Raw genomic sequence first — 16,171 nt, forward strand, 5'->3', positions numbered from 1 at the left:
AGTCTCCCGTGCGCAAAGGAGGAAAGGGAAGTGAAGAAAGCGCGCCGTCTCCTGTCGCGCGCATGGCACCGGGAAGGGGAGGGAGGGGGTGTTGTAATTCGGCCGCGCGCTATCGCGCGCGCTTTATTTTGAACGCGATCTGCTTTGGGTGGGCCGATGGCTCGTAGCCTTGCGTGCTTTGCGTTCTCGCCTCTCAGTTTGCGTTGAAGCGATAGACAGTGCGAAGGTCACTTCGCTCTCTACTACTGCCGCGATTCCTCACGCCAGTGTTTTGACAGCGAGCGTCCACGGTCATCGAGTGTGATGTGTTCATGTTGGCCTGTGGGAGTTGACACCATGCTTCTTAATTTAAATAGTTATCGAATGTTTACAAGGGGGCGTTTTACTCCGGCTGCTGCTGCGTATGGCGCGGCTGCGCCAACCCTGTCTTGAAGTTGACTAAAGTTGGACGTTGGGCTTGTTGGTAAATCATGATGGAGGCAAAAGGCGTAGCGCATCAGAAACAGGGCAAAAGAAGAACACAGGCGACACACACGTTTGGCGCTAACTTAGCGCCAAAAGTGTGTGTCGTCTATGTTCTTCTTTTCCTTGTTTCTGATGCGCTACGCCTTTTGCCCTGTCTTGAATACGATCTGAGATGCGGACAGTCTAGGCGCACCGAGGGCCGATAGCTTCGTATGCGCTATAGCACCCATACGCTTGCGCCTCACCCGCGTTCACGAAGTGAAACAACGCTGTCTCTTTTTTTTCCTCCTCTTGTTTTCGCCTCTGTCCACAGGCCATGTGCACCGCTGGCTTCCAGTAGGGTGCCTTGATGCGCGCGCTCCCGGGCGTGGCGCATCGAGGCACCCTATCCTCCGGGATCGGTAGCGGTGGCGGTCACTCCTAATGTTCATTTTAACCGAAGAGCACGTCTGAGGCGGTTCGTCTTAAGCGGATTTTTTTGCGTTGAGTCTATGGAAAACCAAACAAATATTCCCATTTGTTCGTTACATGTGAGAATTCCGCTTAACCGAGTTCGTCTTAACGAGAGTTCACTGTATTAACAGTTGCACTAGAAGAAACTTGGTGTGACATCGAAGAATTGTTCCCTGAAGTCAAGGCCTTATATGAGTATTTGCAAGGCCTCATAATAGGAGACAGTTCAATGTCAAAGCCCGAGTCCCCTCGCACCACCAAGGAACTGGCGTCTCTCGTTTCTCCCCCTTTCTTCTTTTTTTTTTTTCTTGCTGCGAGTTCGAGTATAAGCACTGCTGTGCATGACTGCTATAGACTCTTATTTCCAGTGAGTCGCGCTTGGCCTTATTTCGTTTACTGAGTTAATTATATATTTGTGACCTCTGCATGCAAGCGGCGATGTTTCCATCCCTAATAAATGTTGTAAAGAGTTTTTTTTTTTCACGAGTAGTTAGCATTGCCTACTGGAAAGCAATACTGAGACATATCATTCACGCGCATTTCAGACGCCTTTTATAAAAGACTCTGCCGAAGGAGTCACTGAAGTCTGCAGGTTTTTTTAAAGGTAAAGAAAGCACGCAAAGCAATTTGAATCGAGGTAAACATACAGCAACATATTCATTCTCTAGGTATAGGCTATCATACCATTAGCAATAATTATTATTTGGCTACCTCCTTCGATTTTAAAAAAATGTAATAAACATTGTGCTGTGTATGTATTTGAATACATTGTGTCTGTGCATGATGTTCACAGTGGAAATGAAAAAAAAACATGTTGAAGTGAAATAACGCGGATGAGGTAGCCGCCGCTGGTGCTTCTAATGCGCTCGTCCTCCTTTTGTCAGGATTTGAAGAAATAAAGCGAAAATATGAATTCAAAGCCGTGCACGCCCGTGCCAACGTTGATGCAGTAAGCTTTTAGCCACAATAAAATTTTAAGTGAAAAGGTAGATGAAGCAACTCGAAAGAAAACTCCAATGATGGGCGCTATCTGCAGTATACAGCGGGACGCATGGCCTTGGGTCTATGGCTTCGTGACCTATGGTTTGTTGAAGGGCTGCTTCAATGTGATTCGCCAGATACTGCTGGTTTTGAAGCTGAAAAGGCTGGTCAGCTGCACCTCATTGGAAGGAAGGATGAGGACGGTGAGGTGAGGAAAGGACGGGGAGGAGGATGGTACTCCCCTACGATGAGTTTTTGTACTGTGGTGTCCGCCGCAGGGTGAATGCACAGTGCCGTATCCTTGGTGACGTGATTAGCAGGAGGTGAAGACGTGCTGGCATGGGAAAAGTGTCTACGCTGTACGAATATTCATGCCTTGTCACGTGAGTTGGTGGAGTACGGGTACGGAAAAATGGGCGTCCATCTTTATAACAGCCCTCAAGGGTGGATACACAGGTCTGTTGCATGGTGTGGGTATGCCCCGGGATGCCGGATGCCCGGAGTAATGTGTCGCGAGCGAGCAGATCCGCCCTTTGGTTGTTCATCATCCCTTCTTGGTCTGGTATTGAAACAACGTCTGTGGGATAGTGTTACGTTTGAGTGTATTTGCGATGAGGTGTAGGCTTGGAGATCGTCGTGAAGTCTGCTGGTCGAGCATGCATCCATTGCATCGGTACATATTACAGGAGTCCACAACAGGAAGTTCTGTAGGAAAATGAAGACGACGTTGTGCACATCGCAAAGAAGTTCTTGAGAAGATGGCGTTGCCGCTGTGAGATCCCTCTGCTGTCGCAGTAAATGAGGTCAGAGTCGCAGGAATCGCTGAAGTCGGATAATTTTTGTTTCTCTTCTTTAACCTCGCACATTCGCGCGTATCCACATCACGTGGCTGGACGCTTTGCCGAGAAGAGAGAATCAACTTTTATTGAGCCCTTAGTAAAGATTCGTGCGCGCTGGCACCAGACAGGGTGGAACCTTCTTCTCAGGTCCCATAAGCGCTTTGCCGAGTTACTGTGCTTGTCTGTTACCTACAGGTTTCCCGGGGGAAAATGAAGAAAAAAATCTCAGTGCCCTTCCACTCTGTGAAGAAGGATAACCAGCGAAGCTGTGTATGGGAGCCCCTTAAAGGGAAGCTGAAACGGTTTTCAATTTCCATGAATTGCTGGGATTGGGAAGAACAGACCTAATAATTTACGTTTCCGAATTTTTTTCTTCGTTTTGTTAATATAAGGGGCGGAAATCGCTTTCTAAATCACCCCCGCGGACACGCCCCCATCGCTTCCCGGAGCGCCGGGTGAGGTGGTTGCTAGAGGAGAGAACCGGCGAGAGTGACGTCATTCGCGGCGACCGAGCTGCCGGACCGGCGTGCTGGCATGTACTGGCATTGCTCTTTCCGTCCTGCGCTTTACTGAACGACGCTACGAGAGATCTGCCACCGCCGCCGCTCACGTTTGTTTTCTTTTGCGATGTTCGTAAAATGTTCTTTCGTGAAGCTGCCCGTCGCGGCAGGTTCACGTGTATGCTCGCGCGAGCAAACGCCGCTGGCACGCTGCGAAGCATAGACGGAAACGCGCGCAGTAATAAATTTTGGTGACCGGACTTCGTGCGTAGCTTCCACAGCGTTGCACCTGAGGTATGAAATGGAGTATAGGCTTGCCTAGTGACATTCGACGTACGGTTGCAGTTATCGTGTTTACCACACGGCGCTGCTAAAACTGCCTAATATCTTTATGTCAACACTAGCATGGAGCACGCATACCGATTCTTGATCGAGCCACAATCGCAAAGTCGTCGAACCATAGTATGAATATTGCACATATACCTCTGGCCATCTCTGGATGTGTATGATAAGCAGCTTCCGTGACTGTACCTCGCAGCACTGCATGTGCGCGATTTGAAACGCGGCACTTATGTTCGCGATCGTGTATCAACACTCAAAAAACCACGGGGCTTTAGACAAGCAGCGGCAAGGTGCTTGACATCGCGGAATTGCACCCGTGTTTACAATCTAATGAGAAGTTAGTTCTTCGGCATTCTTCCAGCAGCAAATTCCCAGTGACACTTTAGCGCATTTTTTCTCCCGTCATTGGAACGTGCAGCTACATGAAAAAAAAAACAAAAACATACGTACCAGCTAAGATTTTCAACGCGCGAGAAGCTGCACAAATAGCTCTCGCTGTTGGCACACTCAACATCGTCGTTGCCGCCGTTATCGCCATTGCCGCCATCGTTTTCCGTATCGGCTGTCGGTTCGAACATGTACGGCGAAAATACAAGCTGTCCGAGACAGCGAGAACGTTCCATAATGCTTACAACTCAGCTATGAAGCCAGAACAGAACAGCGTGCTACGCTCTGAAACGGCGGCGTGCGGTGGCGCCGACCGGCGACTGCCGCGATTGACGTCACAGCGGCCCCGACCAATCACGGGCAACAGCGGCGTTCGCGCGATGCCCTGAGGCGCTGGTGCGCGTTTTCTTGAAAACACAGCCGCTTGCGTTTCCGCCCTTTTTGAACCAGGTATTCGTGTTCAGGGGTCTCAAAACTGTAGAATGCCGCAGAGAACTCATTTTTTTTTTTTCGAAAAGTGTTTCAGCTTCCCTTTAATGGTGAACTGCACCTCCGCCGCGGGTCGGGCCGGTATTGCACGATCTTCGGGATCGGCCCACGTACGGGGAGCGCTTAACGCCTGCTTCACCTCTGCCGCGGGTCGGCCCGATATTGGACTACCTTCGGGATGGACCCACGTATGGGGAGTGCTTAACGCCTGCTTTACCTCTGCCGCGGGTCGGCCCGGCATTGCACTACCTTCGGGATGAACCCACGTATGGGGAGTGCTTAAAGCTTGCTTCATCTCTGCCGCGGGTCGGCCCCGCATTGCGCTACCTTCGGGATGGATCCACGTATGGGGAGTGCTTAATGCCTGCTTCACCTCTGCCGCGGGTCGGCCCGGCATTGCACTACCTTCGGGATGAACCCACGTATGGGGAGTGCTTAAAGCTTGCTTCATCTCTGCCGCGGGTCGGCCCCGCATTGCGCTACCTTCGGGATGGATCCACGTATGGGGAGTGCTTAATGCCTGCTTCACCTCTGCCGCGGGTCGGGCCGGCATTGCACTACCTTCGGGATGAACCCACGTATGGGGAGTGCTTAAAGCTTGCTTCATCTCTGCCGCGGGTCGGCCCCGCATTGCACTTCCTTCGGGATGGATCCACGTATGGGGAGTGCTTAACGCCTGCTTCACCTCTGCCGCGGGACGGCCCGGCATTGCACTACTTTCGGGATGAACCCACGTATGGGGAGTGCTTAAAGCTTGCTTCATCTCTGCCGCGGGTCGGCCCCGCTTTGCACTACCTTCAGGATGGACCCACGTATGGTGAGTACTTAACGCCTGCTTCACCTCCACCGCGGGTTGGCCCTGCATTTCACTACCTTTGGAATCGGCCCACGTATGGAAGCGCTTAACGCCTGCTTCACCTTTGCCGTGGGTAGGCCCGGCATTGCACTAACTTTGGGATCGGCCCACGTAAAGGGGGGGGGGGGGTTCGTAACGCTTGCTTCACCTCCGCCGCAAGTCGGCCGGTATTGCACTATCTCCGGGATCGGCACACGTATGGGGAGTTTTTTGCTTACCACAACGACACGAAAATTTCCTTGGACGGTAGAGGTATACATCTTCGCCGTACAAAAAAAAAAGAAAAAAGAAAGAAAAAGATGCGGGGCGCGGCGGCCACGGACTGCTTCGAGCTCCTGCGTAGGAGGTCAACGAAGCGCACTTCAGAGTGTATTTGACGAAACGCATCATACCGCAAATTTCTGTTCGACTCGTCTGGCGTCTTGGACCATGCAGCGTCCGTCAGCGCTTCAAACCACAGGCGGGCTGTCGCGCGCTTGGCGGGGTCGTTGCTTGGCGCGTGTCTCGTGGTGCGGATCCTGCGCTGAATCAAGTCCCCGGGTCAGAGGGAAACGCGATCCGGCGGCGGCCGCCACTTGCTGTCGCCCATTGATGCCGGCCGAGGCGGAGCTTGCGGCGTCCGGAAAGGGTTCGTCGGTTCTCGCTTCTTCCCGGCGGAGGCGCAATGCTGCCGGCCGGATATGCGTCGCGAGAGCGCGGTTTTCCTCGCGAGAAAACCAAGAGCCACGCTCGTCCAAAATTAGAAGCTCAAGAGCGAACGCGCAAAACAAAAGCGTCCAAAAAGTGTTGGCTCGGAGGGGGGACGCTCTCGCGTGAGCAACAGGGAATCAAAAAGTGGGTGCGCGCGCCTCCTCTCTCGTGCCCCGAGCGACGCTTTCCGATGCAAGCGCCCTCGAACACGGGGTTCCCGAAATACACTCGGCCTGAGACTTGCGCGGCTCGAGCAGCAGTGGAGCCTTTGATCCGAATCTCGGCGCGCTACCGACTCGCCGCTACACCGGGTGCCTCTGGAGCCATCCGTCGTGCCGGGTGGTGTGCGACAGACGACTTGAGCGTCCACTGTGCGGGACACGGCCCTGCGACTGGTCGCCGACAGCGCCAAGCCGCGCCTTTCGCGCGACCTGACAGGGCCTGATGAGCGGCGGCGCCGCCCGCGCCTCCTCCTGCTGCTGCTGCCGGCGCTGCTGCACGATCGTCCCCCGACGCGCGACCAGCGCTCAATGAAATGTCCAGAAGGACCGGCTCCTACGTGAGTACGACAGGGTTCCCGCCGCGAGTTGGCCACAGCGGCCCGCTTTGCACCAGAGGGTCAGGAACGAGGAAAGAACCACCTGGGTGCCTCTGCATTCCTGGGTTCTCTCCTTATTCTCCTGTAGTGGTTTTGATGCTAAAGGGACGTACCTGACTCGATTGCCTTCTGCATGCATCCCAATCGGCTTCTCGCGTGATGACTCGCCAGGCTGCCCGAGTTGCGGACGGGCTACTTGGCCAGGGCAACACGCCAGGTAGAAAAAGCACGGGATGTAAGAAATAAACTATAGATAAGCCATGAATGCGAGCTTTGATTGTACCGCGGAAGTAACCATACACGGTTCCCCTCCCCCTGCCTCCCCTCTCCTGTTTTCTTCTGCGTGGTGTTCGCTTACAAACAAACCTACGCATGTTCCTTTTAGTGGTCCACCAACCATCACAGCTCGTTCACGTGCAACCAGGACATGCGAAATGGCGCATATATAGCGCACAAGAGGCCGTTGACACAGCTTGTGATCCTGTCGAAACTTGCACCGAAGACAAACTCTGTTGAGTTGCCTGTCGATACCTCAATATTGCTCAATTTATGTGCACGTGCGTGTGCGTGTGTGATAAGTGGATAACCTACCCTGATTCAAAACGTATGTGGACAGGTACGCGACACCTGTCAACAATAGCTAGGCGCTTGACATTATTGTACAAAACGACTGTGATTAGAGTGGCTGCATCGGATGCAACTAGCCCGACCTCGCGACAACTCTGATAGAGAACACGAATCGCGTCAATACGCAATACGCACTCTTCGTTGTTAAATTAAGCGCGTCGAGGGTGGCACAAAGCGCTAGCACTGTTGCCGCAGCAGTGACTGATCACTTGGCAAAGGGCTTGTTCCTGCGAGTTTATTTCGGTCCAGTCGGTGGACGCAATTCGTAGCACCGAGGCGGCAAGGCACCGCGGTTGCCCTTTTGTTTCTTGCACTGTGTGCGGCCAAATGAGCTGCCTTGATGCTGCGACGCTTCACGACTGTGTTTGCTATGCGCCGCCGCGTTGGCCGGAGACGACCCCGCTTTGACGGCGGGACGCTACTTCCGCACAAAGGCTCATCTCGATGCTTTGCACATGAACCACTTGAACGCCCGAATTACGTGCGAGCTGCTATTTTCGTATTCCTTTCGTGCGGGCGCGCGGTTGAGTTATTCAAGCTGAGGCAACAATACTGCGCGTCAGCAAGTTGTTCCTTTTAGAGGGGCGGGGACATCGCACGATGGGCTTGCGGTGAAACTAGCTTTGAAAGATATCCTTGATTTGTAGCGCAAAGTGACACACACAAAGAATAGGAAAAGACAAGGCGAGCGGTAACTTTCAACTAAATCTTTATCTGATAGTCTTTAGGCGTTGTCATGTTCGTACTCTGAGGTATTTGCAATCACTTATATATGGGTTAATAGTTTCAATAAAGATTTAGTTGAGAGTTAGTGCCCATACTGTCATCTTCTGGTCCATGTGTGTGTGCGTGTGTGTGCGTGCGTGCGTGTGTGTGTGTGCACGCGTGTGTGCGCGTGCGTACGTGCGTGCGTGCGTGCGTGCGTGCGTGCGTGCGTGTGTGCGTGTGTGTGTGTGTGTGTGTGTGTGTGTGTGTGTGTGTGTGTGTGTGTGTGTGTGTGTGACTTCGCGCTACAAACCAAGAATATGTTAGCGCACCAACTCGCCCAACTTTCTATCCATTAACTTTGAAAGATACGCTCGATAACGTGACAACCGCTCATGTCGTGCGCTTGGTATTTACTTGCAGCTCTTATTTGAGCGTGCAACGACATAGAACGCCTTGCTCTTGGCGCGAGAACTGCTCTCTGGTAAATCGCTTACGGTGCCCACTGGTGCCTTGGTGCACGAATCTGGGCGAGTAACGTATGGTGGTACAAACAAACGCGTTGAGGTCACCGCAAAGTGTGGATACATGCTGTGTGTACGCCGGAGCTACGGTCATTTTGAGTATATACCTCGAAATCTGATTTTACTTGAAAGAGCGTAGGTTAGGGCGTGTTGGTATTCCATAACTGAGGTTTTTTAGCGCACGAAAAGGGACGAAAGACAGTGGCAAGACGCGGAAACAGCGCTAACTTCCAACAATTGTTTTATTCCACGAATGACAATGACACGAATGATATGTGTACCGCTTCGTGGAATAAAACAATTGTTGGAAGTTAGCGCTGTGTCCGCGTCTTGCCACTGTCTTTCGTCCCTTTTCGTGCGCTAAAAAAACCTCAGTTATGATTTTACTTGACATGGATAAAGGCTCTTATGATGGGCGAACACACTGATGTAAAATCAAGGTGATCGCTTTCAGTGGGCTTTTTATTTCGTCATGACAACGTTAAAAAAAGGAAAAGACGCAGGCTCAGCAGGCCCGAGTCAATCACTCTCTTAAGCAGCTCCACTGTAGCGCACTCCTTCACATATGAGCTATAGCAACCTTAGACGTACACAACCGAACGAATAAGCAACACTCTATATTGGTCTTCACTTGAACGCCACTATGTACCGTTGTCACTTTGTGCCCTGCAGTAATTTCATCCTAAGCTTTATTTTAGTTTCTGAGGCTTCGAGCGCGATGTTACAATAGTCATGTTACAAGCAGCCGTGATGTCACCATGAACCTTGATGTTACGAGGATATCCCGATAAGTAGGACATAACTGCTTAGCTCATTAAAGCATTGATTCTGTTGTTTGCTTAAGTAGGGTTATTTTTGGTCAGCGTATTATATTCGGTCAGATAGCGCGATTTCGACACATCAGCTGGATTACTTGAAGAGGTGGACGTTACATCTACGACCAATCGCACTGCGAAGTTACATAACTAATGTGAATACTAACAATATTTTAATATTAAAAATATTCGCATTCCAAAACTTTCAAACGCTCACACGCAGTGCCAGGTGTTCTTTGTTTTTCATTTAGCTGGTAATCGCTTTCACCAAAATATCACTGTTATATCGCGAATGTTGTCACCCCTTGAGGGGGAGGTGCGTCCATCGTAATCAAATTGTTGGCACGTCGTGCACGCACATGCATGTCAAAGCTAAATTTAGTACATAGGCCAGTAGCAGTAATCATCATGACGTGAAACGTCTAAGCAATCCTTATAGCTTGACTCGGTTGTGTACTGTGGCTCGTGGTAATCACTTTTTTTTTTGGTAATTGTTGCGAATTTCTGCAAACACTTGTTAGTCGCCATTGCCGTGGGTAAATTGCCGCAATTATAGCGTTCTGTAGAACTGAGTTTGTTTCCGTTCTGATTGCCGTAGAGAGGGTCGGGCTGTTGGTACGGGAGCATGTTTAGGAATATAGTAAAAAAGGCGGCACTCGAAGACAGTCGTCCGAATTAGATAACGTTGTGAGAACATTTACTTCACCCGCCGTGGTTGCTCAGTGGCTATGGTGTTGGGCTGCTGAGCACGAGGTCGCGGGATCGAATCCCGGCCACGGCGGTCGCATTTCGATGGGGGCGAAATGCGCAAACACCCGTGTGCTTAGATTTAGGTGCACGTTAAAGAACCCCAGGTGGTCAAAATTTCCGGAGTCCTCCACTACGGCGTGCCTCATAATCAGAAAGTGGTTTTGGCACGTAAAACCCCAGATATTATTAACATTTACTTCCTGTCGATTACGCATACTTGTTCGAATCAGGGGCCTTAGTTCTCTTTATAACAGTTTGGGCTCCAGTAGAGAGGTACTATATAGGCTCCTGTAGGAACACCAGGCTCAGGCTACTGATAGCGCCGCGTAGTAGGAATCTGCCTCTGTTGCCGTTAGTTACTGATAGCATGTATTGATACATCGTCACATACTTAGACCCTTGTATCGCCACCAATTACTCTTTTTTTCTTCCTTACACAGCTTTCTTTCTTTTGGGGGGGGAGAGGTGGGAGGGAGGGGAGGGTGCATTGTGCAAATGTATATTGTCTCGACTTATAGTCACCCAGCGAATTGTTCGTAATCATTTCATTTTAAGAGTATGAGAACGAGAAGTACTACATAGGGGAAAGGAGGGGTGTTTAAGGGAGCCAAAGTTGGGTGGAAAGCAGGCAAATGAAGTAATGCATATTAGTGTAGGCTCGAGCGAGTCGTGCACAATTTCGTCGGCGTTGCGCTTGCCGCAGTGCCGGACGCTACAAAAACGCTTGATTGTACGAAGTCAGATAGATAATTAGATAATTAGTTAGAGAAATAATTCAAATCAATTGATTAACTTTTAACTGGTGCATCTTCAACTAGTTTATGCATTTGCGGCTTGTAGCCTGTTTTTACTGTACTCCGAACTCACCTTTATGTTTTCGAAAACACTCGCCACGCCCGCTGAACTCGCCACGTCCGCCACGCCACGCCCGCACTACAGAGACGCCAAAAATTAAACTGAGCAGAGAAAAGCAAAACTTCCACAGGAGTAGAAGAAATCTTGTGGATTTTTAAAATGGCTACCCACGAACTGATGGAATCGATGTTATGCAAGTCATTTTGCATGTAGCTGGCTAACAAGCTTCGTTTGGTGTTCCAAGAAGTGCTACCGGATGACGTAACGATTTATATGCGTGACGCTTGCATGTGTGTGACGACAACTGCAAGACGACGACTCGATGACAACCGCATAAGGGCAACCACGATGCCATACGACCACGATGGCACGATGAACCACGCCTGAGCATATTCAGCGCGGCGCCCCGTCTAAGACATACATAACCCAGATTCTTAAAAACTTGCTGGAAGAGGTGGATTTCGCATTAAAAAGGGAAAATGTAGAAGCTAGAAAGGCCGAGGCTTGTCGTGACTGTCTCACCTCTTGGTGAATCTGTCAGCCCACTAGCTCTGCCGATATCCACCGCCGGAAGCGTCCTCAGGCTCACGCCGATCAACGTTCGCGAAGGAAGGAAGAAGGAAAAAGTGGAGAAGGAAGGCAGGGAGGTTAACCAGTTTAGCCTAACCGGTTTGCTACCCTACACATGGGAGTGGGATGGGGGGGATGAAAGATGGGAGGGGAGAGAGAGAGAGCACATAACACAGCAAACACGTCGTCAGTTACACTGTCACAGCCGCTTGTCCAAGCCCGTATCCTTCATAAACGGAAGTAGTCCCTTCGTCGCCTTCAGCTGCGATGTCTTCTGTCGGCGATATGTGAAACTTTCGCGAGATTCCAGCAGTGCATTCGAGGTGATCTGGCGCCGGGATGGTATGACCTCGGGAAATTATAAGGCAATCGCTGGGGGCTATGAGAAGGGTGTCTAAGCGCTGCTACCATACATAATGTGACGGAGGCGAGATGTAGGCGAAGGATATATTTACAGAATATTTACAAAAAAATTCACTGAGAAAGCTTCACAACATGGCCCGTTTTTATTTCCCATTCTCCATTTATCCTCCGTTGCATCGAGTGGCCGATTTCAACAATAAAGGCGGTGCGGCGGCGTTCGGGTCATTAACGCAGGGCGAAAAGTACGGAAAATGGAATTGATCGTTACAAAAGTCTCGATCGCTTTCTAAGCATTCGGTGAGCCAAAATTAGCCGAGTCACAGCGCTCCTTGTGCAGCGCAGTGCTAGGTACGGGCTGTGGCGCCATGGCAGCCAGAGGGTTCCGTCATTTGACATCGCCTACGGTGCATACGATTTGTTTTGGCTGAACAAAATCACGCAGAGACGCTTGGACGCGTTGATTGATCTATACTGATTCTAATATGTGCTATACGGACCTAAGTGATGACGCGTTCCATTTAGACAAACAATATAGTCACTCACGAAACTGACGATTTATTAATTTGTGATTAGCCGGGTTAACTATTCTGTAAAGAAGCTACGGAAGTCCTCGCGAAACATCAAACTGATAATTTGAGTCAAATAAATCCCTTAGAAATAGGAAGAGCTGATAGACTTAATTTAGTGCCTTCGTTTCCGCGTATCTGTTCGGTTGTAATATTCGTCCTGCGTCATGGTGTTCAGATACCCGCCGTGGTTGCTCAGTGGCTATGGTGTTGGGCTGCTGAGCACGAGGTTGCGGTATCGAATACCGGCCACGGCGGCCGCATTCCGATGGGGGTGAAATGCGAAAACACCCGTGTACTTAGATTTAGGTGCTCGTTAAAGAACCCCAGGTGGTCCAAATTTCCGGAGTCCCCCACTACGGCGTTCCTCATAATCAGATCTCGGTTTCGGCACGTAAAACCCCATAATTTAATGGTGTTCTGCTGCTCGTCTTACCTCCGAGCTCTCCCATTCAAGCTCACAGCTAGGAACGTGATATTTTGTTTGAAGAATGATCTTGGAGATAACTGCGGCATCGATGTAATCTACGACAAGGCTTTCGCACTTCCGTGCGTCAGCAAGCGAGCATTCTGCAAGTGGACGAAGGAATTCGAGTCCGCGGTTGAGGCACATGTCGCCCGGAAGCCGGTGTTTAAGAAAAAGGTAACAACTATGCAGTTGTTGCCTTTTTCATGTATATAGTGTTACCTTATATATAATGTTACCTTTTTTTAACTATAGGTTGGACAATTTTGACTTCGATGGCCTTCGGAGAGTCGCGCATGACTTCTTAAGCGGCCACATTACAAAACAATTAATTCAGCTTCACCAGACGATATATGGGAAGGTGAATCTCGCTTACCAGCAAAAGTATCGATTGATCGTGACGCGCTACGTAAGTGAGAACGGTATGCTCGATAGCGCGCGCTGTGTTGCACGCGAAGAAGAATGCGGGGCGGCTATCGTGGTGATATATGGGCAGGCAACACTATACGAAAAGTGCTTTGGGGAAAAGCAGCTGCCGCGTTTGCCTCAGAGGAGTGTTATTGTCACGGACATTGCACTTCACCACTCCGCGAAACTTCATTGTGTGCTGAGATTGCCTTCCCCTAAAAAGATAAAAATGATAAAACATTAACGACTGTCTGCTATTCCAAAGAAATACTATTTCCAGCTTACTTCTAAACTTCATGTCTACGTCGTCTGCTCTCACGAGCACACGGCACGGCAGCGTATCAGCACGCCGCAGAAGGTTACCATGTGGCTGTATGGTCACTTCCCTGATTGGCTGACAAGGTTCTTACCTTTGTCTGTTCTGCACGGACTAGGTGAGATGGACCATAATAAACGGATCTGGAATACACTCAGTGGGGAATACAATATTTAGATTAGGGTAGATCGCCCGAATGTACGAGCTCACGTTAAATAAACATTGTTGGTTAATTATTGCACTGTTGACACCTACATCACTGTGGTTGCAGTGACGCCTATGAAACTGATTACACATCTAGCATTTCGTATTTACAGGAATTTTTCTCACACCTCAGCTGAAACGACCTGTTTTGTAGCGCTTGTAGTACCTTGTACTGACCTGCGTTCTCGTGTGACAAAAAATAAGCAGAGTGAACTGCAGTAGACACCTGCGTAATGCCAAGCATGCTTGGTTCGGTAAGAGAATGGTTACTGCTCTTACGACGTCTGTATTCTATGGGCACGTACCAAGTGGCATTGGGCATGTGCGTCCCTAGAAATCCGCAGGTGCCTAGGGTTGAGCGAGTGGGCAAAGTGCGTCTCTAGCGCGTTCTAAAAGCAACCAGAGCAGAGCGGAACCGCGCTTGAGTGCACCCTCGTTCTATTGCAAGTACGACCCCAAATCCAGAGCAATGATGCCCGACCTTTAACGCAAAGCCGTTTCTCAAGAAGCGCATTGATCTCATGGTTAATTATACAGCTCTATGCGCTTTCTTTCGGGGCAAAAATCTTTTAAATAATTCAGAATTTTTTTACGATGACTATCCAAATCATGGTTTTTTTCTTTTTACTGGTTGCTTCGCTTACTGTGTGCTTCGCGAAAGAGCTCAAATACCAGATACACGACATAAACTAGGCTGACTCAGAGAATAATTATTAGCATTAAAATGAGAATTTCTGTCTCTCTCTCTCTCTCTCTCTCTCTCTGTACTTCCCTAATCTCAAATTTATAGGGTATAAATTGTACGCATCAAGTTGAGGAATCAAGGTAGCTTGTTCGCCCTTGTGGCATTCAATCATGCGTATCTCATGCTCGTGGTCATTTGGTAGTTTCGTTCTCTTAGAGGTATCGTTACCGAGTGCCACTGTAAATTAACTGATATTTGATTGCTCGTAAAATGGGTTTCTATTGATGGCAATTGATGTAATAAGAAATAAAACAGTTGAAAAACAAATATTCCAGAGTGCGTGTCGAAATTCGACGTTCACTGATTTGCGTGTCTGTCTGTCTGTCTGTCTGTCTGTCTGTCTGTCTGACGCACAGAGGGGGGGCGAGAGAGAGAGAGAGAGAGAGAGATCACTCACAAAAGTCTACTTGATCTTTTGTCTTGATAGAACTCTTTAGGCTATTTTAAGGGCGTCTTTGTTTTGTACACCCTCGTGCTGGTTGCCAGAAAGTGAATGAAAAGTTATAGTTACTAAAGACGTCTGCGCTGTGAAAGAGTTTTAAATGTATTTTTAACCTGACGGGCGCGTCTTGCCCCAATCGGACCAGGCTGTTTCGAGACTATTTGAGCGCAGACTATACGGCTTCGCCTTTCTCTTTTTAGCGTTTGTATGTCCGTGCGCACGCTCACGCGTCAGTTTATTTCCCCTCCAGATTGCCCTCCGGGGACCCTGTTGTTTCTTTTGCGTAAGCAAGTATGTGGTTCTTAATCGACTCTTAATTTCTTTTCACATTTTAATGGGAGGTCCGAGACCTCTTAACCATAGAAAAACTACTCGCAAGCCTCGGAGCATAAATAATTTATTGTAATAGCTTTTCTACAGCCATTTTTAGTTTTAATTTCTACTGATGTCGGTATGGTCATGATTCAAAAGGTGGCCACCTATGTGCAGAACATTTTGCCGTTTTGACACCTGCTTGCCTGGTCGTCTCCTATGCTGCTAAATCGGCCTTCACGATGAGTAGCAGCATAGGGCGCGAACGAGTGAGCCCCTGCGAGTTTCGGAACGTCGCAATGCCCTTTTCATAAGTGACCACCTTCTGCGTCATGACGCCACGACACAGTAACCTCTTGGGAAACTGATGAACGGCGCAATACTGAGAAACAAGCTAAGAAAAGCTAACGCTTAAAAAAAAAAAAAGCGGCGCAACATAGGCGAGTGTGAGCAATGGCGTTTTGTTTGTTGTCTTTTTGAGATATCTTATAGACTATTTCAATTATGCAAAATTGTAAATATTCATTTTAATGCGTAAGTTGTATTTGGAAAATTTGTGGAGCATGTTCGGTGGCTGCGCTTGCGTGCCGGTCTTGCAGCGCTCTCTCTTTAGTTTTCAAAAGTCAAAGCCAGCCTATGTCCCCCAGAAAAAAGAAAGAGAAAAAGAGAAAGATAGAAATCAAGAAAGTCGTAACTTTGTCCGAAAGGCCAAGTATTGATAGCGATAGCAAACTATTAGACAACTTACACAAAGAAGGTTCCAAGTTTTAAAATCTGCCGTGTAAATTGCAGTAAACATTCGCTTAATAATTCAGTTAACAAGCATGGTGTCAAGCACGTATACAGGCAAGCGTCAACAGTTCTCACTCGATGACCATGAAACGAACACTCACTGTCCCAACG

At 49.1% G+C, this 16,171-nt stretch overlaps 1 protein-coding gene across 4 annotated transcripts in view; it reads left to right on the forward strand.

Annotated features, from left to right (window-relative positions):
* Positions 1 to 6,217: 6,217 nt before the first annotated feature.
* The window catches only part of Fhos (Formin homology 2 domain containing), a 272,129-nt gene continuing 262,175 nt past the window's right edge, over positions 6,218 to 16,171 (forward strand). For 2 of the 4 annotated variants that reach the window (XR_012830253.1, XM_075703296.1), the window contains exon 1: positions 6,218 to 6,561. Coding sequence is in view for 3 of the 4 variants with exons in the window: in XM_075703296.1 (XP_075559411.1) it covers positions 6,538 to 6,561 (24 nt within the window). In the remaining variant the exon portion in view is untranslated. The remainder of the gene's footprint in view (positions 6,562 to 16,171) is intronic. The other 2 variants (XM_075703283.1, XM_075703293.1) reach the window with 1 other exon arrangement.

Source organism: Dermacentor variabilis, chromosome 1 (genome assembly GCF_050947875.1).
Source record: "Dermacentor variabilis isolate Ectoservices chromosome 1, ASM5094787v1, whole genome shotgun sequence".
Lineage (NCBI taxonomy): Eukaryota > Metazoa > Arthropoda > Arachnida > Ixodida > Ixodidae > Dermacentor > Dermacentor variabilis.